This window comes from Borostomias antarcticus (assembly GCF_949987555.1).
Source record: "Borostomias antarcticus genome assembly, contig: scaffold_561, whole genome shotgun sequence".
Classification (NCBI taxonomy): domain Eukaryota; kingdom Metazoa; phylum Chordata; class Actinopteri; order Stomiiformes; family Stomiidae; genus Borostomias; species Borostomias antarcticus.
Genome location: NW_028176400.1, coordinates 1 through 17,500, shown reverse-complemented (window position 1 = coordinate 17,500; position 17,500 = coordinate 1). Strand labels below are relative to the sequence as shown.

General features: G+C 49.6%; 1 protein-coding gene across 1 annotated transcript in view; it reads right to left on the bottom strand.

Annotated features, from left to right (window-relative positions):
* Positions 1 to 16,742, bottom strand: part of LOC311328563 (protein diaphanous homolog 1-like) — a gene marked incomplete at both ends in the record, with an annotated part of 20,701 nt that extends 3,959 nt beyond the window's left edge. The window contains 3 exons of the mRNA XM_084462513.1: positions 5,186 to 5,365; positions 12,755 to 12,819; positions 16,627 to 16,742. Of these exons, the coding sequence (XP_084318639.1) occupies positions 5,186 to 5,365; positions 12,755 to 12,819; positions 16,627 to 16,742 (361 nt within the window). The remainder of the gene's footprint in view (positions 1 to 5,185; positions 5,366 to 12,754; positions 12,820 to 16,626) is intronic.
* Positions 16,743 to 17,500: the final 758 nt, after the last annotated feature.

Below are 17,500 nucleotides of genomic sequence, written 5' to 3'. Positions count from 1 at the left end.
ACCTGAAGTACTAGCTAGCTAACTGAAAACTAGCTAGCTAACTGAATTAGACAAACTACTGGCTTCTGAAATATACTGCAGATGGATCCTCTCACACTATTTATGGAGGCAGAAACCACAGTATATCCATCTGATGTTACTAATGAGAAAGAAAAACAACAGTATAAACAGAAGCTGCTCAAAGACAACCCAAGAGACACTGTATGCTGACTCCTACAAAATCGGAGGGGTCAGCAACCTCATTTTTTTTTACACTGACCAGCCCCTTGCTTGGCACAGAGCCATCAGACTACACCAGCCCCTACACACCAAGCCCCATCATCCAGTGAGATGAGGAACATTCAACAGATGCTCAGCATGCTATGCCAGCATCTTATAGCATAATTACACCCAATCCACTCCTACGTTATGAATAACAAAGCTTTTACCATCTCATGCTGGAACATCCAAGGTCTGAAATCTCCAGCTTTTGGCCCTAAGAGCAGACATCTATAATTCACTGAAGAAATTAAGAACTCTGATATAATCATCCTACAAGCAACGTGGAGCAGAGGTGATGAATCTACTGGTTGCCCTCTAGGATATAGAGAACTAATAGTTCCATCTACTAAACCACCAGCAGTTAGGCAGGGAAGGGACTCAGGGGGGATACTTATTTGGTATAGGTCAGACCTAAGTCATGGTATCAGATTAATTAAAAAAGGTACATTTTATATCTGGTTAGAAATACAGAGGGAAATAATCTCAACAGAGAGAAATGTATTTTTATGTGCTACTTGTATATCCCCGGTAGAAACCCCATATTATAAAGAAGATACTTTCTTTATCTTTGAAGAAGAGATAAGCAGTTTCCAAAACCAGGGTAATATTATGCTTTGTGGTGACCTAAACTCCAGAACAGGAGAAGAACCTGACATCCTTAGCAACCAAGGAGATAAACATCTACCTGCAGGTGACAGTCTGACCTCCCCCATATGCCCACAGAGACACAACTATGATAAATGCATCAACAGAAATGGGTCCCAACCTCTACAACTCACACTGGGTCTGTACATAGTCAATGGTAGGCTGCGAGGGGACTCTTATGGTAGATATACCTACAGCTCATCTCTTGGCAGTAGTACTGTGGACTGCTTAGGGCTGCACGATTATGACAAAAGATACTAATTGCGATTATTTGCTTCAAAATGGTAATTGTGATTGATATTTAATATATAATATTAATATATAATAACCAAAATGCTCGCAAATCACGGACGTTGATCCCTTTCTTGCTACTAACTCACTGACCTCGTTTTCGCTCATTTTGTCACTACTCACGGCTGCAGGTACTCTTGTGACACTGGTCTTGACCTACTGCTATCTGTCTTCTCAGTGAAATTGCTAGGCACAGCGCACTCAGCGGGAACGCATGTGATTGGTCAGACAGCAAAGCAAAATTATTAATTACATTAATTGCGGCCTTTTGCGATTAGTTAATTGCGGAGGTCATAATCGCGATTTCGATTAATTCACGATTAATTGTGCAGCCCTAGGACTACTGTATCACTGACCTCAGACCAGCGTCTCTCAGAGCATTCACAGTAAGCCCACTCACACCCCTGTCAGATCTGTAATCTATAATCTAAAATCTATATGAACAGAGCAACAGCTAATCCAGAGGCATCCAAATCTATCAATCTACAGGCCATTAGAAAATATTATAGGTGGAGGGAAGATAGCTTTCTGATAGGCGTCTTGACTATCTACCAGCCACAAATACAATCTCTATTATTATGGATATATGGCTTAACCAATTTTCCAAGCTTTTCATGTGCATAGATAAAAAACCAGAACAAATTGATATACATCGGAAACTCAAATTACTTGAATCGGCAATTAAGAATTACCAGAACCCTCTTGATTCTCCAATGACATTGAACGAACTGCAAGAGAAAATACACAGCCTAAAACCTCATAAAGCCTGTGCTAGGAGAGAGAGATAGAGAGAGAGAGAGAGAGAGAGAGAGAGAGGGAGAGAGAGAGATAGAGGAGAGAGAGAGAGGGAGAGAGAGAGGGAGAGAGAGAGATAGAGAGAGGGAGATAGAGAGGGAGAGGGAGAGGGAGGGAGAGAGAGAGAGAAGGAGAGAGGGAGAAATATAGAGAGAGAGGAGAAGGAGAGAGAGGGAGAGAGAGAGATAGAGATAGAGAGAGAGATAGAGAGAGATATAGAGAGAGAGGGAGAGAGAGAGAAGGAGAGAGAGAGAGGGAGAGAGGGAGAGAGAGATAGAGAGAGAGGGAGATAGAGATAGAGAGAGATAGAGAGATAGAGAGAGATAGAGAGAGATAAGGAGAAGGAGAGAGAGAGAGAGAGAGAGAGAGAGGGAGGGAGAGGGAGAAAGGGAGAGATAGATAGAGAGAGATAGAGAGAGGGAGAGAGAGATAGAGAGAGATAGAGAGAGAGAGATAGATAGAGATATAGAGAGAGGGAGAGAGATAGAGAGAGATAGATAGAGATAGAGAGAGATAGAGAGGAATCCAGGACAGAGCCAGTGTGGGTGGGAGGCGTTGCTCAGGGGTGAGAGAGTGAGAAACTGAAGAAAAGTTGAACCAGAACTCTGGGCTGACATGCGTGATTACAATGCAGTCCAGGGAGACCTGACGACTCGATAAGTGTGTGTGTGTGTGTGTGTGTGTGCGCGTGGGAGTGCAAGGAACTAAATGTCATTTCTTGGTTCTTTGCTAGTTGCTGTCTGCCCCTGCAGCTACAGTAGACATGGCGTTGCGCATTGCGGGGCCCTCAACTCTGGAACTCATTACATAAACAAAACTAGTTCCCATCCCTCGTTCCCCAGCCAAACACTTCAATTATTAAGCGGCACCGCTGGCACCTTCGTTTGTAAATGCCGTTCATGTCATTTCCTTACTTCACTTTTATAATTATTCCGCTTTGTACCCATGTACGCTGTCACTGTGCTTTTCTGTGCTCTGCTACTGGATCACTGTTGTCTAGACGCAGGGCACATCTGAAAGAGAGACCTGCTCTCAGTGTGATCTTCCCTGTCTAAATAAAGGCGTCTGTCAGTCTGTCTGCCTGCCTGCTTGTCTCTCTGTCTGTCTCGTCTGTGTGTCTGTCTGTGTGTCTTGTCTGTGTGTCTGTCTGTGTCTTGTCTGTGTGTCTGTGTGTGTGTCTGTGTGTGTGTCTGTCTGTCTGTCTTGTCTGTGTGTGTGTCTGTCTGTACTACAACAATCCTCCCTCCTAAGCACTTATTGTATTTTATTGTATCGTATTTTAGATTGCTATTCTTGCACTTTGCCTTCAGCACTAGATTATGCTCTTAGTCACTTGTTTTAGAAAGAAGATGCACTTGTGAGTTCTGGCAAGTAGTAGTACATTGGCTTTTCCTACGTTAAATGCAATTATTGTTAGTCGCTTTGGATAAAAGCGTCTGCTAAATGACTGTAATGTAATGTATGTCCGTCCGTCCGTCCACATGTGAAGACTGATGAGCAGCTTCTCAGACAGAGGGTGATGGGGTGGGGGGATGTGAGCTTCTCAGACAGAGGGTGTTGGGGTGGGGGGGTGTGAGCTTCTCAGACAGAGGGTGTTGGGGTGGGGGGGTGTGAGCTTCTCAGACAGAGGGTGTTGGGGTGGGGGGATGTGAGCTTCTCAGACAGAGGGTGTTGGGGTGGAGGGATGTGAGCTTCTCAGACAGAGGGTGTTGGGGTGGGGGGATATCAGCTTCTCAGACAGAGGGTGTTGGGGTGGGGGGATGTGAGCTTCTCAGACAGAGGGTGTTGGGGTGGGGGGATGTGAGTTTCTCAGACAGAGGGTGTTGGGGTGGGGGGATGTGAGCTTCTCAGACAAAGGGTGTTGGGGTGGGGGGATATCAGCTTCTCAGACAGAGGGTGTTGGGGTGGGGGGATATCACCTTCTCAGACAGAGGGTGTTGGGGTGGGGGGATATCAGCTTCTCAGACAGAGGGTGTTGGGGTGGGGGGATGTGAGCTTCTCAGACAGAGGGTGTTGGGGTGGGGGGATGTGAGCTTCTCAGACAGAGGGTGATGGGGTGGGGGGGTGTGACCTTCTCAGACAGAGGGTGATGGGGTGGGGGGATATCAGCTTCTCAGACAGAGGGTGTTGGGGTGGGGGGATGTGAGCTTCTCAGACAGAGGGTGTTGGGGTGGGGGGATGTGAGCTTCTCAGACAGAGGGTGATGGGGTGGGGTGGGGGTGTATCTGTGAGGGAAGGGTCTTTGGTGCCCTGTGCTGTTGGCGATGGGGCCTCTGGCTGCTGAGAAGATTCTGCCGGCGTTGTCGGGTTTGAAGCACGTCTCTGTGAATCCCCGACAGACTGACACACACTCATATAGACAGACGGTTCTGGTGTGTGTGTGTGTGTGACTAGACAGACTGACACACACACTCGTATAGACAGACGGTTCTGGTGTGTGTGTGACTAGAATATGCTCTGTGTCAATTTGAGGCAGGGTCCAGCTGGTCTGGCAGCAGGACACTAACAACCGTCTCTCTCTCTCTCTGTCTCTCTCTCTGTCTCTCTCTCTGTCTCTCTCTCTCTTCTCAGGGTCTTCAAGTCATTTTTGGCCTTGGGTTTTGGGCCTTTGATGGAATGAGGGGATCTGAGTATGTGTGTATATGTGTGCATACAGTATATACTGTATATATATAGAAGTGTGTGTGTGTGTGTGTGTGTGTGTGTGTGTGAGCATATGTGTGTGTGTGAGTGTGTGCGTATATATAAATGTGTGTGTGCGTATATACAGTATAAGTGTGTGTGTGTGTGTGTGCAGTGTGTGTGTGTGTGAGTGTGTGTGTGTGTGTGTGTGTGTGTGTGTGTGTGTGAGTGAGTGAGTGTGTGTGTGTATAGTGTGTGTGGTGTGTGCGTGTGTGTGTGTGTGTGTGTGTGTGTACAGTGTGTGTGTGCTGCATGCACCTGTCCTTTAAGCAGTCCGATCTAATCCAGCAGGGCCTGGTTCTCCCTCTCCTTGTCCCTCTTGTGTGTACAGTGTGTGTGCCTGTGTGTGTGTGTGTGTACAGTGTGTTGTGTGTGTGTGTGTGTGTGTGTGTGTGTGTGCGTGTGTGCGTGTGTGTACAGTGTGTGTGCCTGTGTGTGTGTGTACAGTGTGTTGTGTGTGTGTGTGTGTGTGTGTGTGTGCGTGTGTGTACAGTGTGTTTGTTGCATGCACCTGTCCTTTAAGCAGTCCGATCTGCTCCAGCAGGGCCTGGTTCTCCCTCTCCTTGTCCCTCTTGTCGCTGCCCAGCTGGTCCTTCTCTGCGCCCAGATCCTGCATGCGCTGCTCATAGTCGCCCTCCAGCTTCTTCAGCTCCACCTGCAGCTCGTGGCGCGCGATAAGCTCCGCCTCCAGCTAAGGGGACACGCCCACACACCCCGGGGTCAGAGACATATGTATATATATATACATATACGCATGCACGCAGGGTTCGGAATTAACACCCGCCAAGCGCCAAATGCGGGTATATTTTTCATTTGCCGTGTATGTTTTGGAAGCCACCCGACACTTTGGCAGGTGACGTTTTTTGCAACAAAATATCAGCATTGGTGGTTCAGTGCTTAACAATAGATCAGTCTTCGTGGATCATAGCACAGACAACATTTTTGCAATAAATATCGTCATTGACGCAGTGCAAGTGAGATCAGTCTGGGTGGCTCATACAGCGCAGTTAGATCAGTCTGGGTGACTCATACAGCGCAGTGAGATCAGTCTGGGTGGCTCATACAGCACAGTGAGATCAGTCTGGGGGACTCATACAGCGCAGTGAGATCAGTCTGGGTGGCTCATACAGCACAGTGAGATCAGTCTGGGTGGCTCATACAGCGCAGTGAGATCAGTCTGGGTGGCTCATACAGCACAGTGAGATCAGTCTGGGTGGCTCATACAGCGCAGTGAGATCAGTCTGGGTGGCTCATACAGCGCAGTGAGATCAGTCTGGGTGGCTCATACAGCGCAGTGAGATCAGTCTGGGTGGCTCATACAGCACAGTGAGATCAGTCTGGGTGGCTCATACAGCGCAGTGAGCGAATGAACGGTGCTTGAAAAGAGCACTCTCGGGGGATCTGCTTGTTGTTGTGCATCGAACGAAACGAGCTGTAAAATTATTTGGGGGCCTATCTCTAGCCTGCAAGGTTAAGCTACTAGGCTACTAATTGACTAACGTTTCTGTTGTGTTAACAGGTGAACCAAACTATCACAGCAAGCAAACTTGTTTTCATCTAAAGCTATGCTACGTTAGCTGACCGTCTCGTGACTAGCTAGCTAATGTAACTAACCATATTGTGCCAGACAGCCATAACAAGCGTCACATATATTTGAAATTGTTGGCTAGAATAACCGGTCTTGTGAAATACGTTTTAACAACTGGTTAGTTGATATGTTGCACAGCAATCGAGCAGGACAATATCATTAAGGCTAGGTTAGGTAGCTAGCAAAGTCAGCTTGCCCAGCTGGTATGGTTATAGGCTCATTCCTATGGGATAGCTTAGTAGTTTGTTATTTAACAATGGGTTGACTAATCACTAGAACAATATTTTCATTTGGGGATGGGACTACAACACCACCTGTGCTGTGGCACAAGGAATCTGCTCTGACCACTGTTTTTATTCACCAGCATATTGTGTTATTATGCAGATTAAATGTACTGTATGTCTATGCGACACAAAAAGGCTTTATTTTGGCTGGAGAAAAAAAAGGTTTGGCGGGTACAATTTTTCATCTACCAGACATTTAATAAAAAGTTAATTCCGACTCCTGCATGCACGCATACGTGCGTACTGTACACATGTTGACAGTCAACTTTTCGGGACACTGCCTGACTGACTTAGTAATTCCATATCCCCTCAACCCTAGCCCAAAAACACAAAACCAATTTAACACAATAAATAAAATAAATGTAAATAAATAAATAAAATAACACAATTGGGGAAAGCAATTTGGTCCTGGGTATTTACCATTATGAGTCTGACAGGATAAATGCAAAGAGCTGAAACTATCTTCTATTTCGCACACACACACACACACACACACACACGCAAACGCGCACGCACACACACACACATATACGCGCGCACGCACACACACATACGCACGCACACACACATACTGTATACGCGCACACACACGCGCACGCACACACACACACGCACGCACACACAGCTGCTTAATTTGCACCAGAATCCTTCCTCTTCGTGACAGCCTCATCCCCAATCCCTGGACGCAATTACCCCATTATACACAAACCTCTGAGTGTGTGTGTGCGTTTGTTGGTCCGAGGAAGACACTAAGTGTGTCTAATATGGGTATCTCTCCGAGAGAGCTTGTACATATTAGTAAAGTGTGTGTGTGTGCGTGTGTGTTTGTGTGTGTGTGTGTGTGTGCGCGAGTGCGCGTGTGCTCTTCTGAGATAGAAGGTAGCTCCAGCTCTTTGCAATTATCCTGTCAGACTCATAATGGGACAGAAACACCAGGGTAGCAGCCCCCTGCAATCATGACATTTATCCTTTTCTATGTGTGTGTGTGTGTGTGTCTGCGTGGGTGTGTGCTTGTGTGTCTGCCACTGAGATAATTTCTCTATCAGGAAGCTGTCAGACGCGCGCGTCCTCGTGTGTCACAGAGAGACGAGTGGGAGACAAGCTCATTACCATGGCTCAGCTCGCATGCAGTTTAAAACTCTGCTACCAGCCTGCAGGGCAGCGAAAAGAACATCTCCCTCCTTCTTCCAGGCCATGGTCAACCCCTGCACCCCCCCCTGACCGCTGCGCCCTGCTGCCTCGGGGCGGATTGCTTGCCCCGTCACTCCCGAGGCCCCTGCGGTCGGTCGATCGACGCGGTCACGGTTCTTCTCTGTCCTGGCCCTGCAGTGGTGGAACGTACTGCCCCAGTGAGGTCAGGACAGCAAAGTCGCTGCTCATCTTTCGCCGCAGGCTAAAAATCTCACCTCTTCAAGAAGTACTACCGGGATCCTTCGTCTTACTTTATATTTTGCCACTCTTGCACTTTGGCTTTAGCGCTATGCTAGTAACCCTGTTTAGAAAGGAGATGCACTCGTGAGTTCTAGCGAGTAGTAGTACAGTAAGTTAAATGCAATTATCGTATGTTGCTTTAGATGAAAAATAAGCTATAAATCCAGCTCAACTCACAAAGTCTTTAACAGTCTTTAGTTGACTGGGTGCTGTATAAAAAATGGCGGTATAAAAGAGGAATAGGCAGCCAATAGCAGTCCAAGTTCGTTAGGTAGGTGTGTGTGTGTGTGTGTGTGTATGTGTAGCCTCATTTGGCACGCGGGCGTGTCGGGCGGTGTCCTTCCTCAGCGTGTATAATGTCGTCGGGCGGTGTCCTTCCTCAGTGTGTATAATGTTGTGTCGGGCGGTGCTCTTCCTCAGTGTGTATAATGTTGTGTCGGGCGGTGCCCTTCCTCAGTGTGTATAATGTTGTCGGGTGGTGTCCTTCCTCAGTGTGTATAATGTTGTCGGGCGGTGCCCTTCCTCAGTGTGTATAATGTTGTGTCGGGCGGCGCCCTTCCTCAGTGTGCATAAAGGCGTGTCGGCGGTGCCCTTCCTCAGTGTGTATAATGTTGTGTCCGGCGGTGCTCTTCCTCAGTGTGTATAATGTTGTGTCGAGCGGTGTCCTTCCTCGGTGTGTATAATGTTGTGTCGGGTGTTGCCCTTCCTCAGTGTGTATAATGTTGTCGGGCGGCGCCCTTCCTCAGTGTGTATAATATTGTCGGGCGGTGCCCTTCCTCAGTGTGTATAATGTTGTGTCGGGTGGTGCCCTTCCTCAGTGTGTATAATGTTGTGTCGGGCGGTGTCCTTCCTCAGTGTGTATAATGTTGTGTCGGGCGGTGTCCTTCCTCAGTGTGTATAATGTTGTCGGGCGGCGCCCTTCCTCAGTGTGTATAATGTTGTGTCGGGCGGCGCCCTTCCTCAGTGTGTATAATGTGCCGGGCGAAGTCCTTCCTCAGTGTGTATAATGTTGGGTCGGGTTGTGCCCTTCCTCAGTGTGTATAATGTCGTCGGGCGGTGCCCTTCCTCAGTGTGTATAATGTTGTGTCGGGCGGTGTCCTTCCTCAGTGTGTATAATGTTGTGTCGGGCGGCGCCCTTCCTCAGTGTGTATAATGTGTCGGGCGAAGTCCTTCCTCAGTGTGTATAATGTTGTGTCGGGTTGTGCCCTTCCTCAGTGTGTATAATGTCGTCGGGTGGTGTCCTTCCTCAGTGTGTATAATGTTGTGTCGGGCGGTGTCCTTCCTCAGTGTGTATAATGTTGTGTCGGGCGGTGCCCTTCCTCAGTGTGTATAATGTTGTGTCGGGCGGTGTCCTTCCTCAGTGTGTATAATGTTGTCGGGTGGTGTCCTTCCTCAGTGTGTATAATGTTGTGTCGGGCGGCGCCCTTCCTCAGTGTGTATAATGTTGTCGGGCGGCGCCCTTCCTCAGTGTGAATAATGTGTCGGGCGGTGCCCTTCCTCAGTGTGTATAATGTTGTGTCGGGCGGTGTCCTTCCTCAGTGTGTATAATGTTGTCGGGTGGTGTCCTTCCTCAGTGTGTATAATGTTGTGTCGGGCGGTGCCCTTCCTCAGTGTGTATAATGTTGTGTCGGGCGGTGTCCTTCCTCAGTGTGTATAATGTTGTGTCGGGCGGTGTCCTTCCTCAGTGTGTATAATGTTGTCGGGCGGTGTCCTTCCTCAGTGTGTATAATGTTGTGTCGGGCGGTGCCCTTCCTCAGTGTGTATAATGTTGTGTCGGGCGGTGTCCTTCCTCAGTGTGTATAATGTTGTCGGGTGGTGTCCTTCCTCAGTGTGTATAATGTTGTGTCGGGCGGCACCCTTCCTCAGTGTGTATAATGTTGTCGGGCGGCGCCCTTCCTCAGTGTGAATAATGTGTCGGGCGGTGCCCTTCCTCAGTGTGTATAATGTTGTGTCGGGCGGTGTCCTTCCTCAGTGTGTATAATGTTGTCGGTGGTGTCCTTCCACAGTGTGTATAATGTTGTGTCGGGCGGTGCCCTTCCTCAGCGTGTATAATGTTGTCGGGCGGTGTCCTTCCTCAGTGTGTATAATGTTGTGTCGGGCGGTGCCCTTCCTCAGTGTCTATAATGTTGTGTCGGGCGGTGCCCTTCCTCAGTGTGTATAATGTTGTCGGGTGGTGTCCTTCCTCAGTGTGTATAATGTTGTCGGGCGGTGTCCTTCCTCAGTGTGTATAATGTTGTCGGGTGGTGTCCTTCCTCAGTGTGTATAATGTTGTCGGGCGGTGCCCTTCCTATGTGTGTATAATGTTGTGTCTGGCGGTGCCCTTCCTCAGTGTGTATAATGTTGTGTCGGGCGAAGTCCTTCCTCAGCGTGTATAATGGCGTGTCGGGCGGCACCCTTCCTCAGTGTGTATGATGTTGTCGGGCGGCGCCCTTCCTCAGTGTGTATAATGTGTCGGGCGGTGTCCTTCCTCAGTGTGTTTAATGGCGTGTCGGGCGGCGCCCTTCCTCAGTGTGTATAATGTTGTCGGGCGGCGCCCTTCCTAAGTGTGTATAATGTGTCGGGCGGTGTCCTTCCTCAGTGTGTATAATGTTGTGTCGGGCGGCGCCCTTCCTCAGCGTGTATAATGTTGTCGGGCGAAGTCCTTACTCAGTGTGTATAATGTTGTGTCGAGCGGCGCCCTTCCTCAGCGTGTATAATGTTGTCGGGCGGTGCCCTTCCTCAGTGTGTATAATGTTGTGTCGGGCGGCGCTCTTCCTCAGCATGTATAATGTTGTCGGGCGGTTCCCTTCCTCAGTGTATATAATGTTGTGTCGGGCGGCGCCCTTCCTCAGTGTGTATAATGTGCCGGGCGAAGTCCTTCCTCAGTGTGTATAATGTTGGGTCGGGTTGTGCCCTTCCTCAGTGTGTATAATGTCGTCGGGCGGTGTCCTTCCTCAGTGTGTATAATGTTGTGTCGGGCGGTGTCCTTCCTCAGTGTGTATAATGTTGTGTCGGGCGGCGCCCTTCCTCAGTGTGTATAATGTGTCGGGCGAAGTCCTTCCTCAGTGTGTATAATGTTGTGTCGGGTTGTTCCATTCCTCAGTGTGTATAATGTCGTCGGGTGGTGTCCTTCCTCAGTGTGTATAATGTTGTGTCGGGCGGTGTCCTTCCTCAGTGTGTATAATGTTGTGTCGGGCGGTGTGCTTCCTCAGTGTGTATAATGTTGTGTCGGGCGGCGCCCTTCCTCAGTGTGTATAATGTTGTCGGGCGGCGCCCTTCCTCAGTGTGAATAATGTGTCGGGTGGTGTCCCTGACTCAGTGTGTATAATGTTGTGTCGGGCGGTGCCCTTCCTCAGTGTGTATAATGTTGTGTCGGGCGGTGCTCTTTCTCAGTGTGTATAATGTTGTCAGGCGGCGCCCTTCCTCAGTGTGTATAATGTTGTGTCGGGCGGTGCCCTTCCTCAGCGTGTATAATGTTGTCGGGCGGTGTCCTTCCTCAGTGTGTATAATGTTGTCGGGTGGTGTCCTTCCTCAGTGTGTATAATGTTGTCGGGTGGTGTCCTTCCTCAGTGTGTATAATGTTGTCGGGCGGTGTCCTTCCTCAGTGTGTATAATGTTGTCGGGTGGTATCCTTCCTCAGTGTGTATAATGTTGTCGGGTGGTGCCCTTCCTCAGTGTGTATAATGTTGTGTCGGGCGGTGCCCTTCCTCAGTGTGTATAATGTTGTGTCGGGCGAAGTCCTTCCTCAGCGTGTATAATGGCGTGTCGGGCGGCGCCCTTCCTCAGTGTGTATAATGTTGTCGGGCGGCGCCCTTCCTCAGTGTGTATAATGTGTCGGGCGGTGTCCTTCCTCAGTGTGTATAATGGCGTGTCGGGCGGCGCCCTTCCTCAGTGTGTATAATGTTGTCGGGCGGCGCCCTTCCTAAGTGTGTATAATGTGTCGGGCGGTGTCCTTCCTCAGTGTGTATAATGTTGTGTCGGGCGGCGCCCTTCCTCAGCGTGTATAATGTTGTCGGGCGAAGTCCTTACTCAGTGTGTATAATGTTGTGTCGAGCGGCGCCCTTCCTCAGCGTGTATAATGTTGTCGGGCGGTGCCCTTCCTCAGTGTGTATAATGTTGTGTCGGGCGGCGCTCTTCCTCAGCATGTATAATGTTGTGTCGGGCGGCGCCCTTCCTCAGCGTGTATAATGTTGTCGGGCGGTGTCCTTCCTCAGCGTGTATAATGTTGTGTCGGGCGAAGTCCTTCCTCAGTGTGTATAATGTTGTGTCGGGCGGTGTCCTTCCTCAGCGTGTATAATGTTGTGTCGGGCGGTGTCCTTCCTCAGCGTGTATAATGTTGTGTCGGGCGGTGTCCTTCCTCAGCGTGTATAATGTTGTGTCGGGCGAAGTCCTTCCTCAGCGTGTATAATGTTGTCGGGCGGTGTCCTTCCTCAGTGTGTATATTGGCACCAGGTAGCTAATAAAGTAAACTAGCGAACTAGTGCTGCCGATCCCTTTCTCATGAGTGGCTTCGTATAAAATAAAATAAAATGACTGATGTAATGTGCCACCCCATGGCTGTGTTTGTCTGTGTGTGTGTATGTGCGTGTGTGTGTGTGTGTGTGCATGGGTGTGTGTGTGTTTGTTTGTGTGTGTGTGTGTGTGTGTGTGTGTGCGCGTTTGTTTGTGTGTGGGTGTGCGTGCGTGTGTGTGTGCAAGTACATGTGTGCATGGGTGTGTGTGTGTGTGTGTGTGTGTGTGTGTGTGTGCGCGCATGGGTGTGTGTGTGCGTTTGTGCATGGGTGTGTGTGTGCTTCACCTTTTTCTCCAGCTCTGTGGCCTTGGCCTCACTGGTCTCCACCTTGGTCTTGTCCACCATGTTGTCTGTGGAGAGAGAGAGAGAGAGGGAGGGGGAGAGAGAGAGACAGAGAGAGAGAGAGAGAGAGAGAGAGGGAGGGAGAGACAGAGAGAGAGAGAGGACAGGAGGGAGGAGAGAAGCCATTATCAGACAAGTGGGGGCTGCTCACGTCTGACCAATAAGGTGGTGCCCTTCAGTCTGGCACGCGCACACACACACACACACACACACACACACACACACACACACACACACACACACACACACACACGTCCTTCAGTCTGGTGCGTGCGTCCTCGTCTGCCTTCTCTTATCACCCTCCGCGGTGGAGATGTGAGATGCGTGAGGCGATTGCAGAGGCATCTCATTATGAAGTGATCCTATCTGCTGCCTACCGCTGCTAGCCGACTCCACCCCACACACACAGTCTCACACACACACACACAATCACAGACACACACACACGTGCACACAGTCTCTCACACACACAATTTCTCTGTCTCACACACAGACAGAACGTGCTCTCACACACATTTCTCTATCTCTCTCTATCTCTCTTACACACACACACACACACTAACATAAACACACATCAAACGCACCCATGCACCCCTCTGCCTGACTCTCTGGGGCACATCACTAACCCCCTAACGTACGCTACACCCCTCCTCTAAACCCCTCCGGTACACCCCTCCTCTACACCCCTCTACACCCCTCCCCCTCCTCTACACCCCTCCTCTACACCCCTCCTCTACACCCCTCCGCTACACCCCTCCTCTACACCCCTCCTCTACACCCCTCCCCCTCCACTACACCCCTCCCTCCTCTACACCCCTCCTCTACACCCCTCCCTCCTCTACACCCCTCCGCTACACCCCTCCTCCTCCTCTACACCCCTCCTTTCTTCCATACCCTCCTTTCTTCCATACCCTGCTTTTTCCCCCCGATCCTCCTCTTTTCAGAGCGGGGTGGGGAAAGAGAACATGAAAAAAGAGAAGAGAAGAAGGGAACAAAATAACCTGGAGGGATGCTGAGCCCTGCGACTGACCTATCAGAAGTGTTCGCTGGGGAGGGGCGGGGTAACGGAATCGGTGTTTGACTGACCAATGGGAGAGCTTGTTAGTGGAACTGCCACAGGTGGCCAGAGGCCCGAGGGCGGTGCCGAGCATGTGCAGAGCAAAGCCTGTTTGGCGCGGAGATGAATGCCGCGGGGTGATTGGACGAGAGACAGCTTACCCATAAGCCACTGGGAGGTGGCGCCAGGGAGAGAGACAGACTGGGAGAGAGAGAGAGAGAGAGACAGACAAGGAAAGAGAGAGAAGATAAAGAAAGCAAGTGAAAGCAAGGGTGGTGGGAGGCAGACGGAAAGAGAGAGAGAGGGGGAGAGAGAGATAGAGAGATGAGAGAGAGAGGGAGAGAAAGAGAGAGAGAGAGAGAGAGAGAGGGAGATGGAATAGATGGAATAGAGGAAAACCATGATGAAACGTTGACAAACCCCAAAACAGCACGAAGAAAACAGCAGAGACAGCAAAGAGAGAAGTCAGGAGAGGAGAGATGAGTGTTTAGGAAAGGAGAGATGAGTATTTAGGAAAAGAGATAAGTGTTTAGGAAAGGAGAGATGAGTGTTTAGGAAAGGAGAGATGAGTGTTTAGGGATGACAGCAGATAAGATGATGAAGAAACAGATATAGACTGGAGAGAGAGGGAGAAGAGAGCCGTGGGTGTGGGTGTGTGTGTGTGTGTGTGTGTGTGTGTGTGTGTGTGTGTGTGTGTGTGTGTGTGTGTGTGTGTGTGTGTGTGTGTGAGTGTGTGTTCTGGGGTCTACTCCGTCATCAGATCAGGGCTAAATGGGACAAGCTGCTAATAGAGCAGTGGAGGGAAGAAGGAAGAAATAATATATAAAAAATAATAATAATAAAAAGCGTGCGCGGAGAATTTTCAGAGTTCAAAGAAAAACACTCAATAATGCATGAGGGGCAGAATTGGGCTGCTTTCCACAGATAATGACGGCAGTCTAAAAGAGGCCAGCGTGTGTGTGTGAGTGTGTATGTGTGTGTGGGAGTGTGTGTGTGTGTGTGTGTGTGTGTGTGTGTGTGTGTGTGTGTGTGAGAGTGTGTGTGTGTGTGTGGGAGTGTGTGTGTGTGTGTGGGAGTGTGTGTGTGTATGTGTGGGAGTGTGTGTGTGTGGGGGGGGGGTGTTTGTGTGTGTGGGAGTGTGTGTGTGTGTGAGTGTGTATGTGTGTGTGGGAGAGTGTGTGTGTGTGGGAGTGTGTGTGTATGTGTGGGAGTGTGTGTGTGGGGGGGGGGGTGTTTGTGTGTGTGGGAGTGTGTGTGTGTGTGAGTGTGTATGTGGGAGAGTGTGTGTGTGTGGGAGTGTGTGTGTGGGGGGGGGGGGGGGGGGGGTGTTTGTGTGTGTCAGCTGTACTAGCGGACGCATATAGCAGCGGTGCAATTAGAGTGGTGCTCCTGCAGTGTAAGAAAGTGGTGCTGGAGGATGACTCATATAGTCTGGTCTGACTCTGCTCTGGACTGGTCTGGTCTGGTCTGACTCTGCTCTGGACTGGTCTGGTCTGGTCTGGTCTGACTCTGCTCTGGACTGGACTGGTCTGACTCTGCTCTGGACTGGTCTGGTCTGGTCTGACTCTGCTCTGGACTGGACTTGGTCTGACTCTGCTCTGGACTGGACTGGTCTGACTCTGCTCTGGACTGGTCTGGTCTGGTCTGACTCTGCTCTGGACTGGACTGACTCTGCTCTGGACTGGTCTGGTCTGGTCTGGTCTGACTCTGCTCTGGACTGGTCTGGTCTGACTCTGCTCTGGACTGGACTGGACTGGACTGGTCTGGTCTGACTCTGCTCTGGACTGGTCTGGTCTGGTCTGACTCTGCTCTGGACTGGTCTAGTCTGGTTTGGTCTGGTCCAGTCTTGTTTGGTCTGGTCTAGTCTGGTCTATTGTTTTCCGGTGTAGTCTGGTTTGGTCTGGTCTAGTCTAGTCTAGTCTAGTCTAGTCTGGTCTGGTCTGGTCTGGTCTGGTCTGGTCTGGTCTGGTCTGGTCTGGTCTGGTCTGGTTTAATCTAGTCTGGACTAGTCTGGTCTACTGTTTTCCGTTGTGGTATAGTTTGGTCTTGGTCTGGTCTAGTATAGTCTAGTCTTGTCTGGTCTGGTTTGATCTAGTTTGGTCTAGTCTTGGTCTGGTTTGATTTAGTCTGGACTGGTCTGGTTTGGTCTGTTTTGATCTAGTCTGGTCTGGTCTAGTCTGGTCTGGTTTAGTTTGGTCTAGTCTGGTCTGGTCTGGTCTGGTCTGGTCTGGTCTAGTCTGGTCTGGTCTGGTTTAGTTTTGTCTAGCCTGGTCTGGTCTACACTGGGTCTGGTCTAGGTCTCTCTCCAGAGGGGGTTGTGTTCAGCAAACCTGAACGTCACCTCACCGTTCTGCTGGGGGGGGGTACTCGCCCCCCTCCTCCCTCCGGACAATCCGTTCTAGCATCAACATCACACACCCCTGTCCCTCTCCCTCTCCAGCTCCCTCAGGTGGTGGTTATAGGGTAGGACACGTATTTGTGTACTACGTGTTCAAGAAGGGTTTGGCAACAGTGGTTAATGGTGTGTGTGTGTGTGTGGAGGTGTGTGTGTGTGTGTGTGTGTTAAAGACACAGGGGTTTTCCGTATCCTGGTTCGCAACCCATCAGTGTGTGAATGATGAATGTGAGTGTGTGTGCGGAATGTGCATGAGGGGGAATGAACTGGTACCAGTGGGTGTAGAATAGACTGCTACCTCTCTCTGTGTGTGTGTGTGTGTGTGTGTGTGTGTGTGTGTGTGTGTGTGTGTGTGCGTCATACCTATTAACCCTTCGATGTCCAGAGAGAGGTTGCGGCACTTGAAGTCGGGGTCTGCTCCGTTCCTGTGCAGCACGATCTGAGCAACACACTCATCCATCAGCTTGTAATACTGAGGCCTGAGGGAGAAACACACACACACACTACGGATGAGAGGGGTGTGTGTGTGTGTGTGTGTGTGTGTGTGTGTGTGTATGTGTGGATGTGTGCGCGCGCGAGTCTAGCTTTTGTCCGTTAGAGTATGCATTATGGTGTTCTTGTCAACAAGATTGATTGTATGTGTCTGTGTGCGTGTGTGTGTGCGCATGTGTGTGTATGCGTGTGTGTGTCGTGCTCCTCATCCTGTGTCTGATCTAGCTGGTTTCACACAGACACTCAATTTTGGAGGTGTCTGATTCTGTGACCCAATGTGCTGCTCCAAGACTCAAAAACTCAATACTTTATTTATTCCCGGCTTTCTCTCTCTCCCTCTCTCTCTCGCACTCACTCTCTCTCGCGCTCTCTCTCTCTCTCCCTCCCTCTCTCTCTCCCTTGTCTATTGTCTCACACTTTTTTCCCAACAAACTAAGATTTATCCGTGGAGCGAGAGAGACATCTAGTGTCCGTTTGGAAAAGAGGAAAAAAAACAAAAAAAACATGAAAATACTAATACTAAATAAACTTTGTTAACAGACAATCTAGCCTACATCTCAAATGGTGAAACAGTGGTGAATATACAGTATTTGATGGGTTAATTCTATAGGTCAATTCTATACAGTAGGTACATATTGTGAGATGTTTCTATGATGAAATGAAATGAACTCATGAGTCATGTGTGTGACCAGTGTGTGCGTGTGTGTGTGTGTGTGCGTGCGTCACTCTGTATAAGCACCACTGG